The sequence below is a fragment of the Grammomys surdaster genome, unplaced genomic scaffold (assembly GCF_004785775.1).
Source record: "Grammomys surdaster isolate TR1022 unplaced genomic scaffold, NIH_TR_1.0 205, whole genome shotgun sequence".
NCBI classification, from domain to species: domain Eukaryota; kingdom Metazoa; phylum Chordata; class Mammalia; order Rodentia; family Muridae; genus Grammomys; species Grammomys surdaster.
The window spans coordinates 1,180,718-1,201,253 of record NW_021604650.1 but is presented as its reverse complement, the minus strand read 5'-3'; the positions used below and the strand labels follow the sequence as shown (position 1 = coordinate 1,201,253).

General features: G+C 52.1%; 3 protein-coding genes across 3 annotated transcripts; 1 reads left to right on the top strand and 2 right to left on the bottom strand.

Annotated features, from left to right (window-relative positions):
• Window positions 1-5,628: 5,628 nt before the first annotated feature.
• Window positions 5,629-9,006, bottom strand: Prdx5 (peroxiredoxin 5). Its single transcript, XM_028770948.1, has 6 exons — window positions 8,345-9,006; window positions 6,876-7,010; window positions 6,420-6,551; window positions 6,116-6,154; window positions 5,967-6,028; window positions 5,629-5,879 (listed from the first exon to the last, which is right to left on the bottom strand). The coding sequence occupies exons 1-6, from the start codon at window positions 8,510-8,512 to the stop codon at window positions 5,774-5,776; spliced, it is 642 nt and encodes a 213-aa protein (XP_028626781.1). The 5' UTR covers window positions 8,513-9,006; the 3' UTR covers window positions 5,629-5,773.
• Trmt112 (tRNA methyltransferase subunit 11-2) lies at window positions 8,609-9,907 on the top strand. Its single transcript, XM_028770949.1, has 5 exons — window positions 8,609-8,745; window positions 8,854-9,159; window positions 9,247-9,348; window positions 9,468-9,557; window positions 9,636-9,907. The coding sequence occupies exons 2-5, from the start codon at window positions 9,082-9,084 to the stop codon at window positions 9,741-9,743; spliced, it is 378 nt and encodes a 125-aa protein (XP_028626782.1). The 5' UTR covers window positions 8,609-8,745; window positions 8,854-9,081; the 3' UTR covers window positions 9,744-9,907.
• Window positions 9,855-20,174, bottom strand: Esrra (estrogen related receptor alpha). Its single transcript, XM_028770947.1, has 7 exons — window positions 19,992-20,174; window positions 18,451-18,787; window positions 12,995-13,111; window positions 12,738-12,866; window positions 11,590-11,757; window positions 11,229-11,498; window positions 9,855-10,886 (listed from the first exon to the last, which is right to left on the bottom strand). Exons 2-7 carry the CDS (start codon window positions 18,773-18,775, stop codon window positions 10,627-10,629), a joined length of 1,269 nt encoding a protein of 422 aa, XP_028626780.1. The 5' UTR covers window positions 18,776-18,787; window positions 19,992-20,174; the 3' UTR covers window positions 9,855-10,626.
• Window positions 20,175-20,536: the final 362 nt, after the last annotated feature.

Genomic DNA, 20,536 nt, shown 5'->3' with positions numbered 1-20,536 from the left:
TTGGGAGGCAGAGGCAGGCGGATTTATGAGTTCGAGGCCAGCCTGGTCTACAGAGTGAGTTCCAGGACAGCCAGAGCTACACAGAGAAACCTTGTCTCAAAAAACCAAAAAAGAAAAAAGAAAAAGTCACCGTTTTGCCAGTCACATTGTGCCTAATGGCTGCTGCCCTAAGGACTAGTATAAATGTCTGCTGAGCAAGCTACATGGGATTGCCTCTCCTTTTGGGATGCAGGATGCCCCCAGCATGCTGGAACATTAAAAATTCCTCTTGCATTTTGCAGCGATTCCTCGTCTATCTGTGGTTCACTCAGGGGGTCTCCAGTAAACTAAAGCTCTGCTCCCTAGAGTCTTACAATGGTGACCCCAGCCATTAAATTATTTCCCTTGATACATCATAATTGTTTTTGCTCTTTATGAATCATAATGTAAATATCTGATATGCAAGCCCTGTGAAAATGTGTTCAGCCTCCAAAGGGGTCACACCCCATAGGTTGAGAACTGATGCTCTAATCCCTCCCCCACCTTTTTGAAACAGGTTCTCTTTCTACATAGCCCTAGCTGTCCTGAAACTCACTATGTAGACCAAACTCAAACTCATGGAGATCCACCTGCCTCTGCCTCTCTCTAACCCCTTCCATATCTCCCTTCCTCTCAAATTCACGGACTCTTTTTCTTTAGTTATTGCTGTGGTTTGAATACGCTTGGCCTGTGGGAAGTGACACTGTTGGGAGGTATGGCCTTGTTGCAGGAAGTGTGTCACTGTGTAGACAGGCTTTGAGGTTTCCCCCTACGCTGAGGCTCTGCCCAATAAGGATGAGATCTTCCTGCTGGCTGCCTGCTGAAGACAGTCTGCTTCTGGCTGCCTTCAGATCATGATGTGGCACTCTTGGCTTCTCCAGTACTATGTCTGCCTGGATGCTGCCACACTTCCTTCCCACCATGATGATAATGGACTAAACCTCTGAAACTGTAAGACAGCCCCAATTAAGTGTTTATAAGAGTTGCCTTAGTCATGGTGACTCTTCACAATAATGAAATCCTAACTGAGACTATTACTAAATACATATATGCATATAAAAGTATATATTATACAACCTGTTGAGTCTGTTCAGTGTGGCTTGTAAGTGTATGATTTTAGGACTAATTGAGTAATCAATTAGAGGACACCTTCCTGGAGAAGATGACTTCTCGGCAGTCATTAGTTGCCATAGTTCTTTGTCTAGGGTGTGGCCCGTGAGACTTCCCTCTTACACGTCAGCATGTCCCTTGGTGCCGTAGTTTAGGCCTTATATTTAGACAGCTGCACGGTTGCGGTGTCATGAGTGTACTTTCCCTGTCAATTCTAGGAAACAGGATCTCACAGAGACATCCTGGTCCTCAGGCCCTTACAATCTTTCTGCCCCCTCTTCCTTGGTATCCCTGAGTCTTAGGTATAGGGGGGAGTCTTTATTGATTTCTTAAAAGCCTGTTTTTTGGTGGGGGAATTAGACACGATAGTACGCATTTACAATTCCACCACTCAAGGAGCTGATACAGGATTGTGAATTCCAGTCCAACCTGAGCTATATAACAAAAACTTGTCCCCTGCTGGGGGTAGTAGCACTTGCCTTTAGTCCCACCAGTAGGGAGGCAGAGGCAGGCATGTCTCTGTGAGTTTGAGGCTAGTCTGGTCTACATAGTGAATTCCAGGACAGCCAGGGCTATGCAGTGAGACCCTGTCTAGAAAAAGAAAAGAAAACAAAACAACAACATCAACAACACACACAAACATACACACACAAAAATTGTCCCCAAAGCCAAACAAACAAAAAGCATTTGTCGATCTGTAAATATAACTCAACAATAGAGGGTTTAACTCAAGATACACCTTGAATCCCATCCCCAGTAACAGACAGACAGAGGCATGAATGCATGTGTGCTCCCACGATCTGCTGTGTGTTAGGTAAAGTGGCACTTGCTTCAGAAGTCATCTCATTGGCCACACCAACTTTGTGAGGTGACCTAGATCATTTCTTTTTTTTTTTTTTCTCATTTGTGAAATTCATTCATTCATTCATTCATTCATTCATTCATGGGGGGCCGTATGCACGTGCCATGATGTGCCTATATAGGTTATAGAACAACTTTTGTGAATTGGTTCTCTCCTTCTACCATCTTGGTCCCAGGGATCAAACTCAAGTCATGAGGCTTAGCAGCAAGCACCTTTACTCACTAAGCTGTCTTGCCAGCTCTTTCAGGATAAAGAAAATGTAGTCCTAGAAAACCAGATTGGGCATGGACACTAACATCTAGTAGCTGATTATGATTCATACTCTTGAAGTCGAAGCCCCAAACCTGAGGATCCCACTGCTGCAATGCCTTTCAGGTAGGCCTGCCTGTGGGTTTGTGGAAGGACTTGAGGTCTCCTGGAGGCCTTGGGACTATGCGGTGTCTATTCAGTAGCATATGAAAGAGACTCAACCCAGAAGAGCCAAGTACCTCAATTGTTGACTTAAACATTGGCCCTGGGGTTCCAGGTGCTCTGGTTCTGGCTGGTCATGTGGGATGTGCTATGGTTTTAATGTGTCGGCTAGTTTACGTTCTGGACACTTGGTCACTGATGCAGCAGAGGAGGAACATTGGACTAAGGAAGGTAGGTGACCAGGTTACACAGCCCAGCCTGGTGGGTGGCTGCATGTTTTACATTACAAGAATGAATTTGTTCTGAAAGCAAAGCGGCAAACTAGCTCACTCGCTGCCCCTTCCGCCTTTCACCATGGGACAGGCCACAGAACTGAAGGACCATCTCTAGCCTAGAGTGGTACCTCATGTTTGGAATACCAGACTGAAGCAGGAGGATTGCTGGCCTGGGTGCTACAGTAGCAGCTCTCTCTCTCTCTCTCTCTCTCTCTCTCTCTCTCTCTCTCTCTCTCTCTCTCTTTCACACACATACATACACACATACACACACACACACACACACACAGAGTGTGTTGGGTGGGGTATGGTGTTGTATACCTGTAATCCCAGCACTTGGCAGGCAGAGGCAGGCAGAACTCAAGTTCTAGGCTAGCCTGGGCTACATAGAGAGTTACAGGACACCCTGGGGCACACAGTGGGACCTTGTTTAACAATAACAAGAGAAGGTGAGCATGACGTAGAGATAGCACCTACAGTTCCAGCACTTGAAGGTAAACAGGATGATGAGTTTAAGACCATCACAGTGCAGTGTGAAGTTGAGGCCACGCTTCTCTCTTCCTTCTTCTCCTCTTCCTCTTCCTCCTCTCCATCTTCCTCTTCCTATTTATTTATTCATTTATTTATTTATTATGGTTTTTTGAGTCACAGTTTCTCTGTGTAACAGCCCTGCCCTGTCCTGGAACTTAATCTGTTGATCAGGTTTGTCTGCCTCTACCTCCTGAGTGCTGGGGTTAAAGGGATAAGCCGCCGGGTGGTGGTGGCACATGCCTTTAATCCCAGCACTTGGGAGGCAGAGGCAAGTGGATTTCTGAGTTCGAGAGTTTGAGGCTAGCCTGGTCTACAGAGTGAGTTCCAGGACAGCCAGGGCTACACAGAGAAACCCTGTCTCGAAAAACCAAACCAAAAAAAGAAAAAAAAAAAAAAGAAAGAAAAAAAAAGTAAGCATAAGCCACCATGCTTGAGTTTTTTTCTTTATTATTTTAAAAGCATGGGTGGTTTGCCTGCAAATATGTCTATGCACAGGGGTTTGGTGCCCATGAATGCTGGAGAAGGGCGTCAGAAGCCCTAGAACTGGAGTTAGGACTGGTTGTGAACTATCATGTAGGAGCTGGAATTGAACCCAGGTGCCTTGGCAGTTCAGCCAGTGCTCTTAACCGTTGAGCCTCTCTCCAGCCCCAAACCTCTCTTCTTAATGGCTGACCCTTAGACTTTCCAGCAGCACAAGGCCAGTGTGTGCATAGGTTCTTTTAGGACATTTTGTTCAACTGTTTGGTTTTAATATTGGCCCTTTGGTCTCTACAGTCCAGGAAAGGTGCCAGTTCCTCTTCCAGGTGCAGCCTCAGGCCTGGCTAGCCTTACCTTAGGCCTGAAGCCCAGCCTTACTGCATTTTCCTGACAGGTATTATTCTCCTGAGAGACCTGTAGCTGCTCCAGAGCTGGCTCAACTGCCAGACATTCCACCAGCCCAGGTGCTGTGCACGCAGGCCTCCCAGCCTCCCACAAGGCTAAGGCGCCACAGGGAACCTTTAAACTCCTTTCTCTAGCCAAGACCCAGGCATCAGCAAGAGACTCAGGAGAGGACACTTCTTTAGAGGTCTTACAAGAATGGGGAAAGCCAGGCAGCGGGTGAGAAACGGGAGTTTGTACCTGTGACAGTGACTGACTACGGAGGCAGTGTGAGCTTCAGGGAAGAAGAGGCCAGGGCTCTGCACTGGCCACACCCTGCCAGGAAACCCTGCTCCTTAGCTTCTCCAAAGACCTGAGAGATGGGACCTGGGCAGGAACACGTCTCCCTGGACCGTGCCTGTCAGGGTCACTGTAACCCAAGCTTCAAAAGAGGACAGACCAGAATTGGCCAGTGATTCAAGGGCCGGTGAGTGGGATTAGAGAATATCAGAAAAGATGGGTGCACTGGCCACTCAGGTAGCTGAATTGTGGGTCCCTTAGTAGGAGAGCCCAGTGTCACCACAGAGGCCTCTCACCTGCCCCAGTGCTTTTTGCTTGCCACCCCATCACAGATCTTTCCATGCCTTTCCTGGCTCCCAGCTTCAAGCACTGGCTCAGATTAGAATCTGCCCTGTGCCCTGCAGAAGCCCCGTGGTTGACTGGGGAGGCTGGAGGCAAGGTCTTATCGCTCTCAGAGGCCTCAACTCCTACTGACTACTAGACAGCCTCAGCAAGTAGCCCCAGTGCCTGCTATACCTGGGCCAGTCCTGCCTTTCCAGCTCAACCTGACGCATGTCTGCCACTCCCATCCTTAGGCTCCTTTCAGGTACCAGGCCTTTTCCTCCCTGGTCTTCCAGGCCTGGTCTCCCATCATCTGCCTGCTGCAGAGCTCGTTTGGTCCAGAGCACTGGACAGGCCTGGTATATACCTCACTATGTCTACACAGATCAGTCAGGTGCTCTGCAAGAATCTGTCGGAGTACATCCTCCTAAACACAAGGGCTTCCCAACAATACCCCACTGCTCCCCTGAATATGGATTCCAAAGGCCAGGAGCAGGATCTCCTGAGGCCCCAAGCCTCACTGGTGACCCCAGCTCTTGGCCCTCAGTCTCACTCATCACTGGCCACGCCTCTCCAAGGCTCCTCCTTCAGGAAGTCTCCAGTGCTGAGCCTGGTACTGTGTGCTCTGATGAAGCCAAGTCAGAGCCAGGGTGCTCCTGGAGGAACTGCAATCGGAAAGATGGGAGGCCTGAAGCAAAGCTTCCTGCCCTGTGTATTAAGCGTCAATGGAATCTGCCAGCTCCGAGACCAAGCACCAGCTGTCCCAGGATGTACCAAGCAAAGCCAACTCTGGCTTCCTCTCAGCTTCAGGCTGATTTAGCGGATGCTACCTTCCAGAAGCCTGTCCTGGCTGTCTCTCTATTTTCTCCTCCAAACCCCTGCCAATGACTTCAGCTCTATCTATGTCTACTCGTGAGAAATGGTGAAGCAGACAATTCCATGCCAGAGGCAAAGACACAAATTAAACTGTTTATTGCAGAAATATGGTTAAGGTTCCATTTAAGTGGTCCCCCGTAAGGAGGTACTGGACCTTTTGGCCCAGAGCCGGGTGGGGGAGATGGGAGTCAGAGGACATCTGGCCAGGGCCTCAGAGCTGTGAGAGGATGTTGGGGGCCAGGCTGCAGGTGAGGCCTGTGCCATCCGGCTCCACGTTCAGTGCCTTCACTACACCGTTGTCTATCACCATGGAGAACCTGGCAGAAAGAGGTACAGATGCAGCAGCACGGGCAGCAGCCAGGACCCTAGTGCCAACAGGGGGTGGGGGAGGAGCTCTACTTTACCTTTTCAGCCGACGATTTCCAAAGAGAGACACCAAAGAATCATCCAATAATAAGTCTGTCTCCTAGGGGACAGGCAGAGATGGGTGTCAGGAACCCCCACATGTCCCTCCAGGACCAACTGCAGGCTGATGGAGGAGTGGTACACTCACCTTCCCAAAGGCTCCAGTGGGGTCAGCCAGGAGTCGGACCTGAAGGAAAGAGAATAAACGTCACAAGAAATCTCCAATGAGAGGGCTCAGTGGGTGAAGGTGTTTGCTGCCAAATCTGGCAACCTGAGTTCAATCCCTATGACTCCACGTGGTAAGAGAGAACCCAGTCTCAGGATATCCTCTGACTTCTACCTGTGCACGATGGCACAAGTGCCCACCCCACATACAAAAGGAGTAAATAGAACGTAATAAGAAACAAGAAAACCTCCTACCTGGCCCGCCCCTCATGGGACCCACACCTCACCTTGCCTTCTGCCTGGTGGGCTCGACCCCACTCTTCAGTCACAAAGACATCATTTACACTTAGACAGGCCACCACCTCCGCGCCTTTGGCCTTCAGAGCTCCAGCTTGCTCCACAAACCCAGGCAGGTGGCTCTAAGAGGAAGACAAAAGGTCAAAAGAGTGACAATTGCTGGCACTTCTCAGCCTGCTCCTATTTCCTAACATCCCTGATCTGGGTAAGGAAACCAGGGTGAAACCTGCCACTTCCTTTTTGCCTTGGCTACTGGAAGCTTGGACCTAAGTGTCTCTGGTCAAGACCATGAAATCCCATAGGCAAGCTTCTGTCTCATTAGCCCAAGTCCCACGGGATTTTTACAGCACTTGCGCCAGCGGCATCAATCAGAGCTATCAGATCTAACTAGGGTCCTTTTCTCCCACACTCCTGGTCCCAGTGACTCTGGAAAGGAGAAGACTCACCTTAGAACAGCCAGGTGTAAACGCCCCAGGGACTCCAAACAAAACACCTTTCTTGCCCTTGAACAGCTCTGCCAAGTTCACCTTCTTTCCCGGTTCCCCTTCAAATACCTCCACTGAGGGAATGGCATCTCCCACCTGGAGAAAAGGACTCCAGGATAAAATGGAGTAAAGAGAGGCCCAGTAAACCACAGCCGGACAGATAGAGCCAGTGTTTACACCCAGCAGAGAAAGTGCCTGTCTGGTTCCAGGGGTCCATTTCTGTCCTCACTCTCTTGTATATCCCGCCTGCCCCACATCCTACATGTTTCAAATCCTGATTAAGGCCAGTTGGTGGCAACAGAAAAAGGGAGAGGCCTTCTCAAGTGTTGCAATGGTGTGTAAACAAGCCACCCAAGATGGATCAATGCACAGAGGAGAAGTACAGAGGGCTGTGTCTGGGGTTGAGAAACTGCCTGGCAACAGGGAAGGAGACAAATCCCATCCACACACCAGGAGAAAAATGTTGGGAAACCAGGGAAGACGCCTAGGCATCAGGATGCAGGCTCTGGAGGGTGGGAGGGAAGTGTCAGCCCACCTGGAGGCTTCCTGGAGGCATAAGAGGAAATGAAAGGAAGGAAGAGGTGAGTAGGTAAAGGTGTCCACCGCCAAGCCTGATCACCTGAGTTCTATCCCCACAACCGACATGGCAGAAAGACAGAACTGACTCCTGAGAAAACCCTCCTCTGACCTCCACATTCACGTGCCTGTTACCAAACACACACACTAAGTACATATTTTTAAAGTTTTGGGTGGTTTTTTTTTTTTTTGAGGGCCTTTAATCCTAACATTTGGGACTGAGAGGCAGATAGATCTCTAGGAGTTTGAGACCAGTCTGGTCTACATACCAAGTTCCAGGCCAGCCAAGACTATACAGTGAGTCAGTCTCTCTGTCTCTCTCCTTCCCTCCCTCCCTGCTTCCCTTCCTCTCTCCCTCCCTCCCTTTCCTCCCTCTCTTTCTCTAAAAATGAAGTCCAAGAACAGGAGAGGGGATAGATTCAAGAATTCCCAAAAGAACCAAACAGAAGGGGGGCGGGGAAGCATTCACAGAGTGGAGAAAGAAGTGGGACAGACAGACTCCGGTCTCCAAGGGACCACAGCTCTTTCAAAAGATGAGGAGAAGTGGAGTCTAGAATAATCACAAAAGGGCTGGAGCTTTGGAGAGGGGTATAAAGGGTTTGAAAAGCGGCAAAAGAGGTATTTATAGAATGTGGGAAATGACCTAGCATTCGGTCGCTTGAAAATGGTGGGGACTTGTCCCTGGACGTGGCATAGGTGTGAGAGGGCGGCTCAAGAAATGTCCCAGGATGGAGAGGCAGAGACAGGGTCTTACAGAAAGCATGACAAAAAGAAACGTCAAGGACGACAGCCCGAGACCCCGTGTGGAACCCAAAGAGACGCAATAGGTTGGATCCAAAAGTAAAACCGGTCACCTTGATCGGGGCCATGGTCACCGCGGCGCTTCTGAAGCTGCGGGCCCCGCCACACTCCCAACCTGCTCCTTTCCGGCCTGCTCTGCCTAACGCGCACGTCCAGGTAGTCGATGAACCGAGCACAGAACCGGCTACGCTACTCAAGAAGCGAAGCTCCAGCTGTACCATGCCCGCCTCACTGCCGCAGCCCACCCGCAGTTGGCTCTGCCCACAGGAGGTGGGTGCAGAGATCGCTCCGCCCACGCCAGCACGCTGCGTCCGCTACGCCGGCTTACGGGGGCTGGGCCGTGACGCATGACGACGCGGCGGGGCTCCCAGGGGTCGCGCGCCTAATCTGTATGCAGAAAGAGGTGGCTGGTTTACCGATGTGACAGTTTCTGACCCTTAACCGCAAAACAGAGGTAGGGGGATAATGTGGCTAAGCCTCAAATGTGCTTGTTTTACACTCAGCCAGAGCGCCGCAACGCAGCCGGTTTACATGTGATTTGCATAGTATGTACGATTTACAGCGAGCGGGGTTCGTCGTAAACCTTTACAGTCTCCCCGAGAAACGCTTCCGGTGTCAGGACTCGACCCAACACACTCCTTCCCATCTCTCGGCTGCCGCAAAGCCCCGAAAGGTCCCCTAACCCCGCCACTTCCGGCCCGGCGAAGTGTCCGACGGCTTCGACAGCGGAAGTGGTACAAAGGAGAAGTGTGGATCCTTCCGGTTCCGGCGTCCCGGTCTCCCGTGTGACATGAAACTGCTCACCCACAACCTCCTGAGCTCGCATGTGCGGGGCGTGGGCACGCGTGGCTTCCCGCTGCGCCTGCAGGTAACTGCGCAAAGGTTTGTCGCCCTTACAGCTCTGGGTGGAAACTCTGGGACCCGAGCCTACCTCCCTAAACGTTTTCCCCCGCAGGCCACCGAGGTCCGCATCAACCCCGTGGAGTTCAACCCCGACTTCGTGGCGCGGATGATCCCCAAAGTGGAGTGGGCGGCGCTTGTGCAGGCAGCGGACACCGTGAGGACCCCGCCCCTTCTGTCTCGCCTCGGAGGCGGCCTTGGCTCCAGGCCCCTTCCCTGCCGGGGCTGGCTCGGTGTTTGTGTGCCCACTGACCCACGTAACCTTCCTTTCCACAGTTAAACTTGGCTGAGGTACCCAAAGAGCCGACTGAAGGCTATGAGCACGACGAGACGTTTTTGAGGAAGATGCACCACGTGTTGCTTGAGGTGAGAATCCTTGTGCATCTCCTGCCTAGCCCTCCCACCGAGACGCCCTGTGCTTAGCTTTGCCCTGCTCCCCCGCAGGTTGATGTACTGGAGGGCACCCTGCAATGCCCAGAATCTGGTCGTCTTTTCCCCATCAGCCGCGGGATCCCCAATATGCTGTTGAATGATGAGGAGACCGAGACATAACCTTGCTAGCCACCACTTTGGTATTTTGTGACCGTGTTTCTGTTGTTAGTCTGTTAACTAATGTGTCATGTGTGACCCCCAAAACCCCCCAGTGAGTCACCAACCACCATGTACTTGAGTTCCATAGTATATTTTTTTTTCTCATTAAAGGTTCAAAACCAAAAGCGGTTTCTCTTTGCAGCAAATATACATTAAAATAGAGTCTCTGTACAGCCAAGGGCTCTGGGCCCTGGCTTGCCCCACAGCCCTGCGCCTCCCTGGCCAAACCCAAAAATAAATATAGTGTTATTGCTCTGCAGGGCATAGAGGCAGTGCTATCCCCCACCCCTTGAGGTGGGAGCTGGTAGGGGGCCCTGGCCACCCCAGGGGTCCAGGGGCTGGAGCCTGCTTGGAGTTATTGCTTCAAGGGGGGGCACTAAAGCCCAGTGCGAATGAGGAGAGGAGCGAAGGGACGGGGCCTTTGCTTTCCGAGCCCCTCTCTGCTCTGGAGAGGAGGTCGGAGTAAGCAGCAGCAAAAGCATCACCCACTGGGAGACTATGGCCTCCATCCCCTTCCCTCCCTGAGATCAGCTTCTGCCTCCTACACATCCCCTGCAGCCCCCTATGGCTTCCACAAGGCCCCCAACACTCTTGGGGGGCACGTTATGGCTTGCAAGGGGCAGCACTGTGCCCACACCTGGGCATTCACTTTCCTGGCTTCTGACAATTCTCCCCCCAAAGTGGGGAGGAGAGGGCATGAAGCCTTCTCCCAGGGGCGGATGGCATTGCCCTGGCCCTGCCAGCAGGCTATGGCACTGCCCAGACTCCAGCTTTGCCCCTTTGGGGCTAACACCCTATGCTGGGCAGATCCTGCCAGCCACCCCACCCTGTCCCACCCCTTGCCTCAGTCCATCATGGCCTCAAGCATTTCCAAAAACAGCTTGTGCATGGGCACCTTGCCCTCCAGCTTCACCCCATAGAAATGGGCCAGGACTTTGCCTGCTGTCTGGCGGAGGAGTGGCAGCGTAAGCAGCAGCCTGCCTGCACGCCTCCGCTCAGCACCCCCTCCAGGGCCAGCCCGGCCAGCTTCATACTCCAGCAAGGCCTCATGCAGGGCTTCACGCAGCTGCTCCACAGCCTCAGCATCTTCTATGTGCACAGAGTCTAGGGAGGGAGAGAACCATTGGCTGAGATGACTGAAGGGCGGCACTCAGCTTTGGAATCTCTGGGTCGGGTAATGCACTTGTTACTCTGCCTGAGAGCCAGGGTCCACCCTTTCTCACCTGTGGCCATCTCTCAACCTCCATACTTCCCCTCTCACTAGTGCTTTGCCACTACACCACTAGGGCTCAGAATCCTACATATAATTCAGGACCTTGGCTTACTTGGTGATTTTCAATAATTAAGCCTCTGTTGTCCTTATCCACAACAAAGAAACATACCACCATCATTGACAGTTGGTGGACCTTATGGGGAGACCTGTGTGTGTTTTCCCTGAACACTCACCAGAATTGGCAAGGGCCAGAGCTTTCAGCAGGACGTACTCCTCGCGCTCCAGCCGTAGGGCTTGCAGTCGCCGGACCAGCTGCAGCAGGGCTGCCCCCAGATCCCCCAGACCAGCTGCCCGTGCCCCCTCTTCATCCAGGACCAGGTCTTCAGCAAAGGCCAGCTCGTCCTGCAGAGGCAGTGAGCGCTGGGCCACACCCAGCACCAGCACCTCCATCCACACACTCTGCAGTACTGACATCTGGTCAGACAGTGACAGTGAGGAGAAGCCTGGAGGGCAGGGGAAACAGGATAGATCAAGAAGGCAGCGGGGCCAAATATGGTCTACCTGTTTAAGGATGCTCAACCACTGGCCCTTTACCTGGGATGCTCTTGGCCCAGCTGATGGTGACCACTATCTCTCGATCAAAAAGATCACAGAGAGTGGCCACGGCAGGGAGGTGTCCATCAGGGCTTGCTGGGTCAGGCATGGCATACAGCTTCTCAGGTTCAACCACCAGCAGATGAGACACCAGAGCGTTCACTGGGGCTACAGTGACAGGTGAGGACTAGAGTCATGAACACATCTGGCAGACCTCAGAAGGCCCTCAGAGCAATGTTCCTTCCCAGACATTCCCCTCTGGCCTTCCTTGGACTCCAATAGTAAGCCAGAAGACAGTGTTCACTTCCTTAGAGAAGGGCTGTGAGCACTAGAAAATTGACCGAAGGCTTGGGGGTAGCTTTCAGACACCCCAGTCTAGCATTTAGTGAGCCCTGGTTCCCCCAACACCTTTACAAAAAAGAAAACGCCCAACTTGATACACACACGTATATGTGGAAGAGGAAATTTTGAGAAAATGCCTCGATAAGGTTGGCCTGTAGCAAGACTCTAGGATTTTCTTGTTTGCTGATTGAGGTGGAAGGGCCCTATCTACTGTGGCTTGTGTCATTCCTGGGCAGGTGGGCCTGTGTACAACAAAGCAGGCCTGAGCAGGCCGAGAGGATTAAACCAGTAAGTAGTGTTCCTCCACGGCCTCTATATCAGCTTCTGCCTTGAGTCCCTGCCATGACTTCCCCCAGCAAGGGAGTGCAACCTGAGAGTTGTGAGCTGAAAGAAACCTTTTCTCCCAAGTTTCTTTTGGTCATGGTGTTTTATCACTGCAACAGAAACCCTAAGACACCCCCATCCTGATCACGATTCTACTTGGGTGTCTGGCCTGTGACGTAGTTTATTGTCCTTGAATGTACTATACAGCCACCTATGACCCTAAACTCCTAATCCTGTTTTGCCTCCTGAATATGGAATTAAAGTGTGCATGGTGTATGGGGTGCTAAAGATCAAACCCAGGGTTTCATACATGGTAGGCAAGCACTTTACTGAGCTACAGCCTCTGTTTGTGGAGATTATTTTATAGTTATCTCTTAGGGAGAAATGAGAAAAGTAAGACATGGGTCTCAGGGCAAGTGAGGAAACCAGACAGACCTGTAATGGCTGCCTCCTCTCCAAAGCTTAGGAACCCCGCATCTCACCTGTCTTCCGGGGTCCTCCAGCTACTGCCAGAGGACCGGCAGGGAAAGGGCCTGGGAAAGGCAAAGGGTCCACCTCTGGCCGCCGCTTGTACTTCTGTCGCCCTCCGCGGACACGGTCCAGACGCACACCTTGAGTCGTAAAGCCAGACTTGATGAAGTGCTTGCTCCACAGAGCCCTACTTCCCCACCTTCTCCCCGGGCTCCCACCCAACCCACTGGACCACCCCCATCTCACCCAGGCTCTGCCCAGCGCTCACCCTCCTTGAGCATGCCCACCCGCAGGCACTTGGTGAAGCGGCAGGCCTGACAGGCCTTGCGTCTCCGCTTGGTGATCTCACACTCATTGGAGGCCGGACAGCTGTACTCGATGCTCCCTGCCAGGAAGAGGCAGGGCTCCAGTGGCGGCCTCCCAGAGCCCGGAGGGGGCCCAGATGACAGGAGAGCCCTGACTCACCCCAGTCAAGCACCAGTCTGGGGGTATTGGGAGGAAAGGGAGAGCAGGATTTCATGAGCAGGACAGGGACGGGAACAGCCACTGGGCTGGGGGAACCCTGCTTGGATGAAGCAGGGCCCCAGAGGCCAAGCTGCATATTTGCCCTGAAACAATACTTCTGGGCCCATGTGCTGTCAAGGGCTACCATGGCTTCTAGAATTCAGGACTCCACTGAGTTCTCAACTCCCTTGCCTAAAGCAATGCTTTCTCCTTCTAAAACCCTTCAGTGCTGTCTTTTGTTTCTAGGACAAACCCTCATGGTACTCATACCCTCTGGCACCTCTATGGTTTCTGCATAGCAAACTGATGCAGCCCCTAGGCCTGTCCGACCTCATTCTCCTATCTCCCAGACCTTCAGGTTTGCACCTCTAGCCTGAACTGCACTGTGCTATCTACATGCACAGGTCCAGCAGCCCAGGGACATCTGAAGGGTCTTCCGATCCACTCGCTGCACAAGGACCCCACTTCTGCCAAGCATGCAATTACCTTCAGTTGCTCAGCAAACCTGAGGACCACCTTCCCTTCCTGTCAACTGATGTCTAGCCCAGGGGCAGTGTTGGGAGTCTCACCTTCTCACCTACCCAACTCCTGCCTACAGCGACCCATCTGACCTGTCACCACGTAGTTCACTGGCTTCCTGCAGTCTCTACTCTCCTCATAGGAGCCTAAGGGAACCTGGCCCTCTCCTCTGATCACACTCCCCAGTGAGTTCTCTGGAGAAGAAGTGAAGAGTGTCCTTCAGGCTGTCAGGGCCCAGGCCAATCATCCTTTCTAGTTCTGATCTGCACCGCATGCTCCTCAGACAGGGCTAGCCTCGGGGCTTTCTATCCCCTGCCTGAGCTCTGGTCCTGTTCCCTTACCTCCCATCACCTTGGAGAGGCCTTTCCTGAGCACCCTGTGACAAATCCCTCTTCGCAGCTACTTCTGGCCTTACCACCATCTGATACATCTGATACGTAACACGTGTGAGTGTTTGGTTACCCTGCGGCTTTCAGCTGCCTTTGTTCTGGTTGTGTAGCTGGGCTTTTGTTTTTGAGACAGTTTCACACCTTAGCTCAGGCTAGTCTTGAAGAACTTGTAACAGTCCTCCATCAGTCTTGTGGGCATCAGCCACCATAGCTGGCTTTAGACTGTGGGGGATTGTTTACGGTTCCATGTACATGTGGCTATGTATGTGGAGGCCCTGGGTTCATGTAAGGTGTCTCCTTCAATGGCTCTCCACTTTTTTTCTGAAACAGGGTCTCACTATGTATCCCTTGTCAGCCGTAAATTCACTAGCTAGACAAGGCTGGCCTCCTAAGCACTGAGATAAAGGTGTGCCAGCATGCCTGACTTCACCTTATAGTCTGAACAAGGTCCCTCACAGAACCTGGAGCTCACCAACTCAACTAGAGTGGCCCAAAGCCTCCTGTCACTGCCTCCCAACATCTGGCTTTTACTTGAGTACCGAGCATCCAATTCAGGTCCTTTTGCTTGGGCAGCAAACACCAAAAGTGCCATCTCCTCTGTCCCCTCTTTTTTTTTGGGGGGGGGGGGGGAATGACAGGATATGTAGCTCAGGCTGGCCTCTTAACTCACTATATAGTGGAGGATAACCTTGAATCTTGGTTCTCCTGCCTCCACCTACAAATGCTAAAATAACAAGCATGTACCACCACACCAGGGGAGACAGTATCTTGCTATATAGCCCATATACACAATCCTTTTGCCTCACCCTCCCAGATGCTGGAATTAGATGGAAGCTAATGTGAACAGTTTACCCTGTGTGTTCTCTCTCAACTTATTTATTGTCAGTTCCAGTTTCACAAGGCCAGTCAAAAGGCCTGATGTGTAGTAGGTACCAGTGGCCCTGTCAGCCTCACAGGGATGTCTCAAGGACTAAAGCACACAAGGAGCCAACAGGCCTTTCATGCTTCTCTCCTCCTATATCCACAGGACTGCTATGCTCAGCTCAAGATGCCTCCTCAGGGAAACCCTTCAGCCCCAGTCCTGACAGGCCCTTAGCACACACCCTGCTCTCTGCCTTCCAACACATGCTACAAATCAAACTGGACAGTTCTGACCAAGTCAGTTTCCCTTCCCAGCCTCAGGCCCAGCTAGATGGGAACACAGGCTCAAGTAGTAAAGAGCAGGACATCTGGGATCTGCAGCACACACCTGTAACTCCAACACTTGGAAGCCCAAGGAAAGAAAATTTCAAGATGGAAGCCAGCCTGAGCTATACAGCATGAGCCTACTTAAGAAAGAAAAGTAAAGGGCTGTGGGGACTTATCATTTCTGCTTTATTTACTTAATTTCGGTGTTTGTTTTGAGACCTGGATCTCTCTGTATAGCTCTAGCTGCCCTGAAAATCCTTATGTAGATCAGGCTAGCCTCAAACTTAAGAGAGATCCACCTGCCTCTGTCTCCTGAATATCAACTGTGACTTTATGTGGTTCCTATTCTTTTTGTTTGTTTCTTCAAGATAGGGTTTCTCTGTCCTGCTATCTCAGCTAAAGTATATATTTAATACTCATACTGAGTAGATATAGGATATATATATATATCAAGACAGTCTCCCCGGTGTGGAGGCATAGGAGTATAGCCTTGGCTGTCCTGAAACTCAGTCTGTAAACCAAGCTGGCCTTGGGATCTGCCTGCCTCTGCCTCCAGAGTGCAAGGATTAAAGACATACACCAACACCACCCCACTGTACCTCCTTTTTTTTTTTTTTGGTTTTTTGAGGCAGGGTTTCTCTGTATAGCCCAGGCTGTCCTGGAACTCACTCTGTAGACTAGGCTAGCCTTGAACTCAGAAATCCGCCTGCCTCTGCCTCCCAAGTGCTGGGATTAAAGGCGTGCAAGCGCCACCACCGCCCGGCCCCACTGTACCTCCTATTCCTAATACCTGTGAGCCCTCAGTTTTCCTACCTGCAAAGTTGACATGATAAAAACATACACTTGAGGCTAAAGTGGAGCACACCGGTATAGTATGTGCTTAGCAGCAGTCATGAGGCCCTAAATTTCTTCACTAATAATCTCTCCCCCACCCCACCCCCAAAATCATACTTTGAGAGGCCTGTTTAAAAACAAAACAAAAACTAATAGAGCCAGGCACAATGGCTCAGGCCTTTAATCCCAGCACTGGAGAGGCAGGAGCAGGCAGAACTCTGTGATTTGGGTCCAGCCCAGTCTACATAGTGAGTTCTAGAACGGACAGCAAGAGTTTTATAGTGAGATCCTGTCTCCAAAAGAAAGAGAAAGAGAGAAAGAAAGGAAGGAAGGAAGGAAGGAAGGAAAGAAAAGAAGGGAAGGGAAGGAAGGAGGGAGGGAGGGAAAGAGGGAAAAAAGGGAGGAGAGGGAGGGGAAAAGAAAAGAATAAATGAAGGCAATTTCCAGCAGTTAGGTTTGGCGGAACTGTGTCAGAATGAAGGTGTATGGGAGGCACCTGGCTCTGGCTAGCAAGGAGCAGTTTTAGACCAGTGCACTTCAGTCAGGTGAAAACTCACTGGAACGAAGCACTCTAGGCAGAGGCAGACAGAGCTCTGTGAATTCAAGGCCAGTCAGGTCCATAGAGTGAGTTTCTAGGACAGCTATGGCTAAACATTGAGGCCATATCTCAAAGCAACATCAAAAAACCCATAAAACAACTCTCTGGAATATCACTGTCAGTGGTCCAAAGTCCAGGTTACTAGTGACACACGGAGGCAGCAGTCTGGAGTTTAAGAGCGCAGCGCTGAACCTGCACTAAATCCCAGGGCTGTCATGTTCTACTTGAGAGGTACAGTAGCTACAAACAGCTCCTTGTGCATCAGCTCTTAACACCGACCCTTTCTTTTCACAGAGTTGCAATAAGGGGATGAAATCCTGAAAGTAAAAGGGGTCAGTACCTACCACAGGATAAGCACTCACGAAAAAAGTGTTCTCCAACCAGTTGATGCCTGGCAAGATGATTCAGTAAGTAAAGTCACTTGCTGCCAAACCTGATGACCTGAGTTCAGTCCCTAGGTCCTTTATGGTAGACATCAAGAGCCTACTCCCACAATCTACCCTCTGACCTCTACACATATACACTGGGTGCATATGTATACACACACAAAATAAATACATGCTAAGGAAATTTTTACAAGTCAGCTGCAGTGGTATTTGCCTGTCACCACAGCACTCCTGGAAGACACAGTAAGTTCCAGGCCAACTACATAATAAGATAATGTCTCAAAAAAAATTTTTTTTTTTTTGTAAATAATGTTATAGCCTCAAAGTAACCAATGGTTGCTTAAGGACAACAGGCCTACCCCAGAGGATGCTCATACCAGTGTCTTCATCACTGCTCTCCTGGGTGAGATTAAAAAACAAACAAATAAACAAACAAAAACAAACAGTGGCTAAAGAGAAAGGAAGCCTGCCTTTTCAAAGCTAGATGCTAAAACATAAAAAACCTGTATCAGTTGCCCATAAACACCTGCCTTGAGTTAGTGCTGTGGTGCTCTGGGGAGTCAAGAAGAGTGATTCTGTGCTGTGCTAGGGACTTGCAGGCAGCTACTAGAGGCATAGGAAAGTCAGGAGCTAAGTTTTGTGACAGGTGCAGGCACCTGCACCCTGGTTCATGTCCCATTCCAATCCACCAGTGACCTATGCTAGTAGCTTTTTCTTTCTCCTACTTTTTTTTTTTTCCCTTCAAGACAGAGTTTCTTTGTGTAGCCCTGGCTGTCCTGGAACTCACTCTGTAGACCAGTCTGGCCTCAAACTCACTGATTATCCTGCCTCTGCCTCATCAGTGCTAGGACTAAAGGTGTGAGCCACCACTGCCCAGCTTCCCTCCCCCCTTTGGGGGAAGGGAGCAGGTTTTCACATAACCCAAGTTGTCCTTCAACTTACTATGTAGTTAATGATGACCTTGAATTTCTGATGCTCCTAGTTCCATCTCCAAAGTGCTGAGATTTTAGGTATGCAACACCACACTTGATTTATACAGTGCTAAGGACAGAACCTAGAGCCTCCTGTAAACTAGGCAAGCATTCTTACTAACCTCAGCTATATCCCCAGCTATCATGCCCCTTAAAAAAAAAAACGATGTCCCAGGAAGTACAAGGAAATTCAAATTTCAGACTGCCAACAACCTCAAGCAGCAACAGTCAGGCTCAGGGCCTCCTGCATGCAGCACTGTGCCAATTAGAAAGTGCCAGGCCCGAAGGGTACAGGGCTAAGGGCACAGAAGCAGGGGATGGGGGTAGGGGCTCACCCTGGATGGTCCTCTTGAAGAAGGCTTTGCAGGCCTCACAGGATGCCACACCGTAGTGGTAGCCAGAGGCCACATCCCCACAGACCAGGCAGAGGCGTTTGGGTAGAGAGCTGAGCACTAGCTTCCCACTGCCCTGCTCACCAGACCCTGCCCCCTCCCCATCCTCCTCCTCCTTGTGCCCTGGAAGGCAGCGGGCTGGAGCTGGACCAGAGGCCAGGGTCACCGGGGGTTCAGTCTCAGTCTCTGAGGAACCCTTTGGACTGTCAGGGCTGGCTGGCTCTGCCTTGATGTAGAGAGGCTCGATGCCCACCACCTGGCTGGACATGGTGCTGGTCACCTGCAGGGAAAGACCATCAGGGTCACAGGGAGGCACCCTGCCACATAGGTTGGGCAACACTGGACCTAGGCCAGGCTTCCAGGCTCAGCCAAGGAGAAGGAGGAGGCAGAGTCCAAGGAAGGGCTGCCCATGAAGAGGGCCCCCAGCTGTCGCCATGGGAACAGAGTCTCCAGAGCCTCTGGGGCCAGTAACTGACAGCAGGTCCTCCTCTTGGGAACCTGGGAGTGGCTTGGCAAGGCTAGCTCCCACCCAAGCCAGGAAGCAGGGTAACCTCAACCTGCAGGCAACTCTCAACCCCCAAATGAGGATGATACCTCTCCTCAGTTTTCTCCAGATGTTGGAAGGTACTCTCAAGTATTCATGAGCATATTGAGGAACCGGCAGTGGGGCGAAGGGGGGGCGGAGGCAAAGGATATGGCTACTCTCTCAGGAGTTTTCATATGTCCACACATGCTCACTCTCTCCTGGGAACCTTCAACTCACACATGGCCTTTAACCAGTCCCAAGTTCTCACATACTCCCAGCAAAAGAGCACACTCAATAAGCAAACTCACACTCAAGTCTTATAATCCCTCACCACACTCTTGTAAGGGAGTCTCTCACCTCTGACACGCCACCCCCTCCTGCCTTAGCAAGCCCAGTCCAGCCACGCCATGTAGGGCGCGGCACCACCTCTTTTGCACCCCAGACCTGCACGGTTCATTCTTACACTCCAGCTGCCATAGAGCTCACCACCTCTCGCGACCTCCAGGGCCACCCCCTCATCAACCTGCGCACACCTATGGGAAGTTGCCTGAAGTTACTAATCTCCCCTCCCCCCATTGCCCGCGGGGGACTTCTATTAGGTTATCAGGAAGTAAGAAGAGTCGACTAGGAAGAAGTTCTCCCTCGCGCTAGGATGACCTATGACCCAGAGAGGAGGGTAGCCTAAAGCCCCTGCAAGCGCCCCCACGTGGCTTCAAGGGCCCCTTTCAATCCCAGCCCACCCCGAGGACTCCCGCAATGCTCAAGGATCGATCTGAACGCTGCCTGGGGACTCGCTCCAAAGCCCGAGGCTAACCGGAGGCCAGGACCTGAAGCCAGTCCTGACCCGGCCGCCGCACCAGGCGCGACCCCGCCCGCAGCCCGCCCCCCGCCCGCGCTTGCACATGGCCCCCGCCGCGCCCGCCCACCCCCGCGGCCGCTTTCCCTTCCGCCCCCGGACCTTGGGCTCCGGCAGGGCTGGCGGGCAGGCATGGGGGCCGAGCGGCCCGGAGAGCCGGGGTGAGCGGGGGCCGCCTCCTCCGGCCACACCGCCCCGCCGCGCTGCGTCCCCCCTCACTCGGCGGCGCCGCTGGCTGCTTGTAGGACACAAAAGGACATCGCGGCTGCTTCCTACTCCGCTTCCTCCAGCTGACAGCGGAGGCGGGGCCGGCCGTGCGCATGCAAAACAGGGGGCGGGGCCAGGTGCCCTATGCTAATATCCGAGGGAGGTGGCGGCGCCTGCGTACCCGGAGGCCAGTGGGCGGGCCTTGGGGACACACACGCGTGCGCGGCTGTCCCGGGGGCGGGGCCTGAGCTTAGGGGAGGCGCGAGGAATAGAAGCCGGTGCGGGAGAGAAGCCGGAGCACCCTTGCGTCATGAAGGAGGGCGGTGCTCTGCCTTATAAGAGTGGGCGTAGCTGTCCCGTGAACTCACTCTGAGGGCGTTGAACGTGTATGTAAATGAGAGGGCGGGGCCATGTAACTGCGTATGCATAAGGGGTGGGGC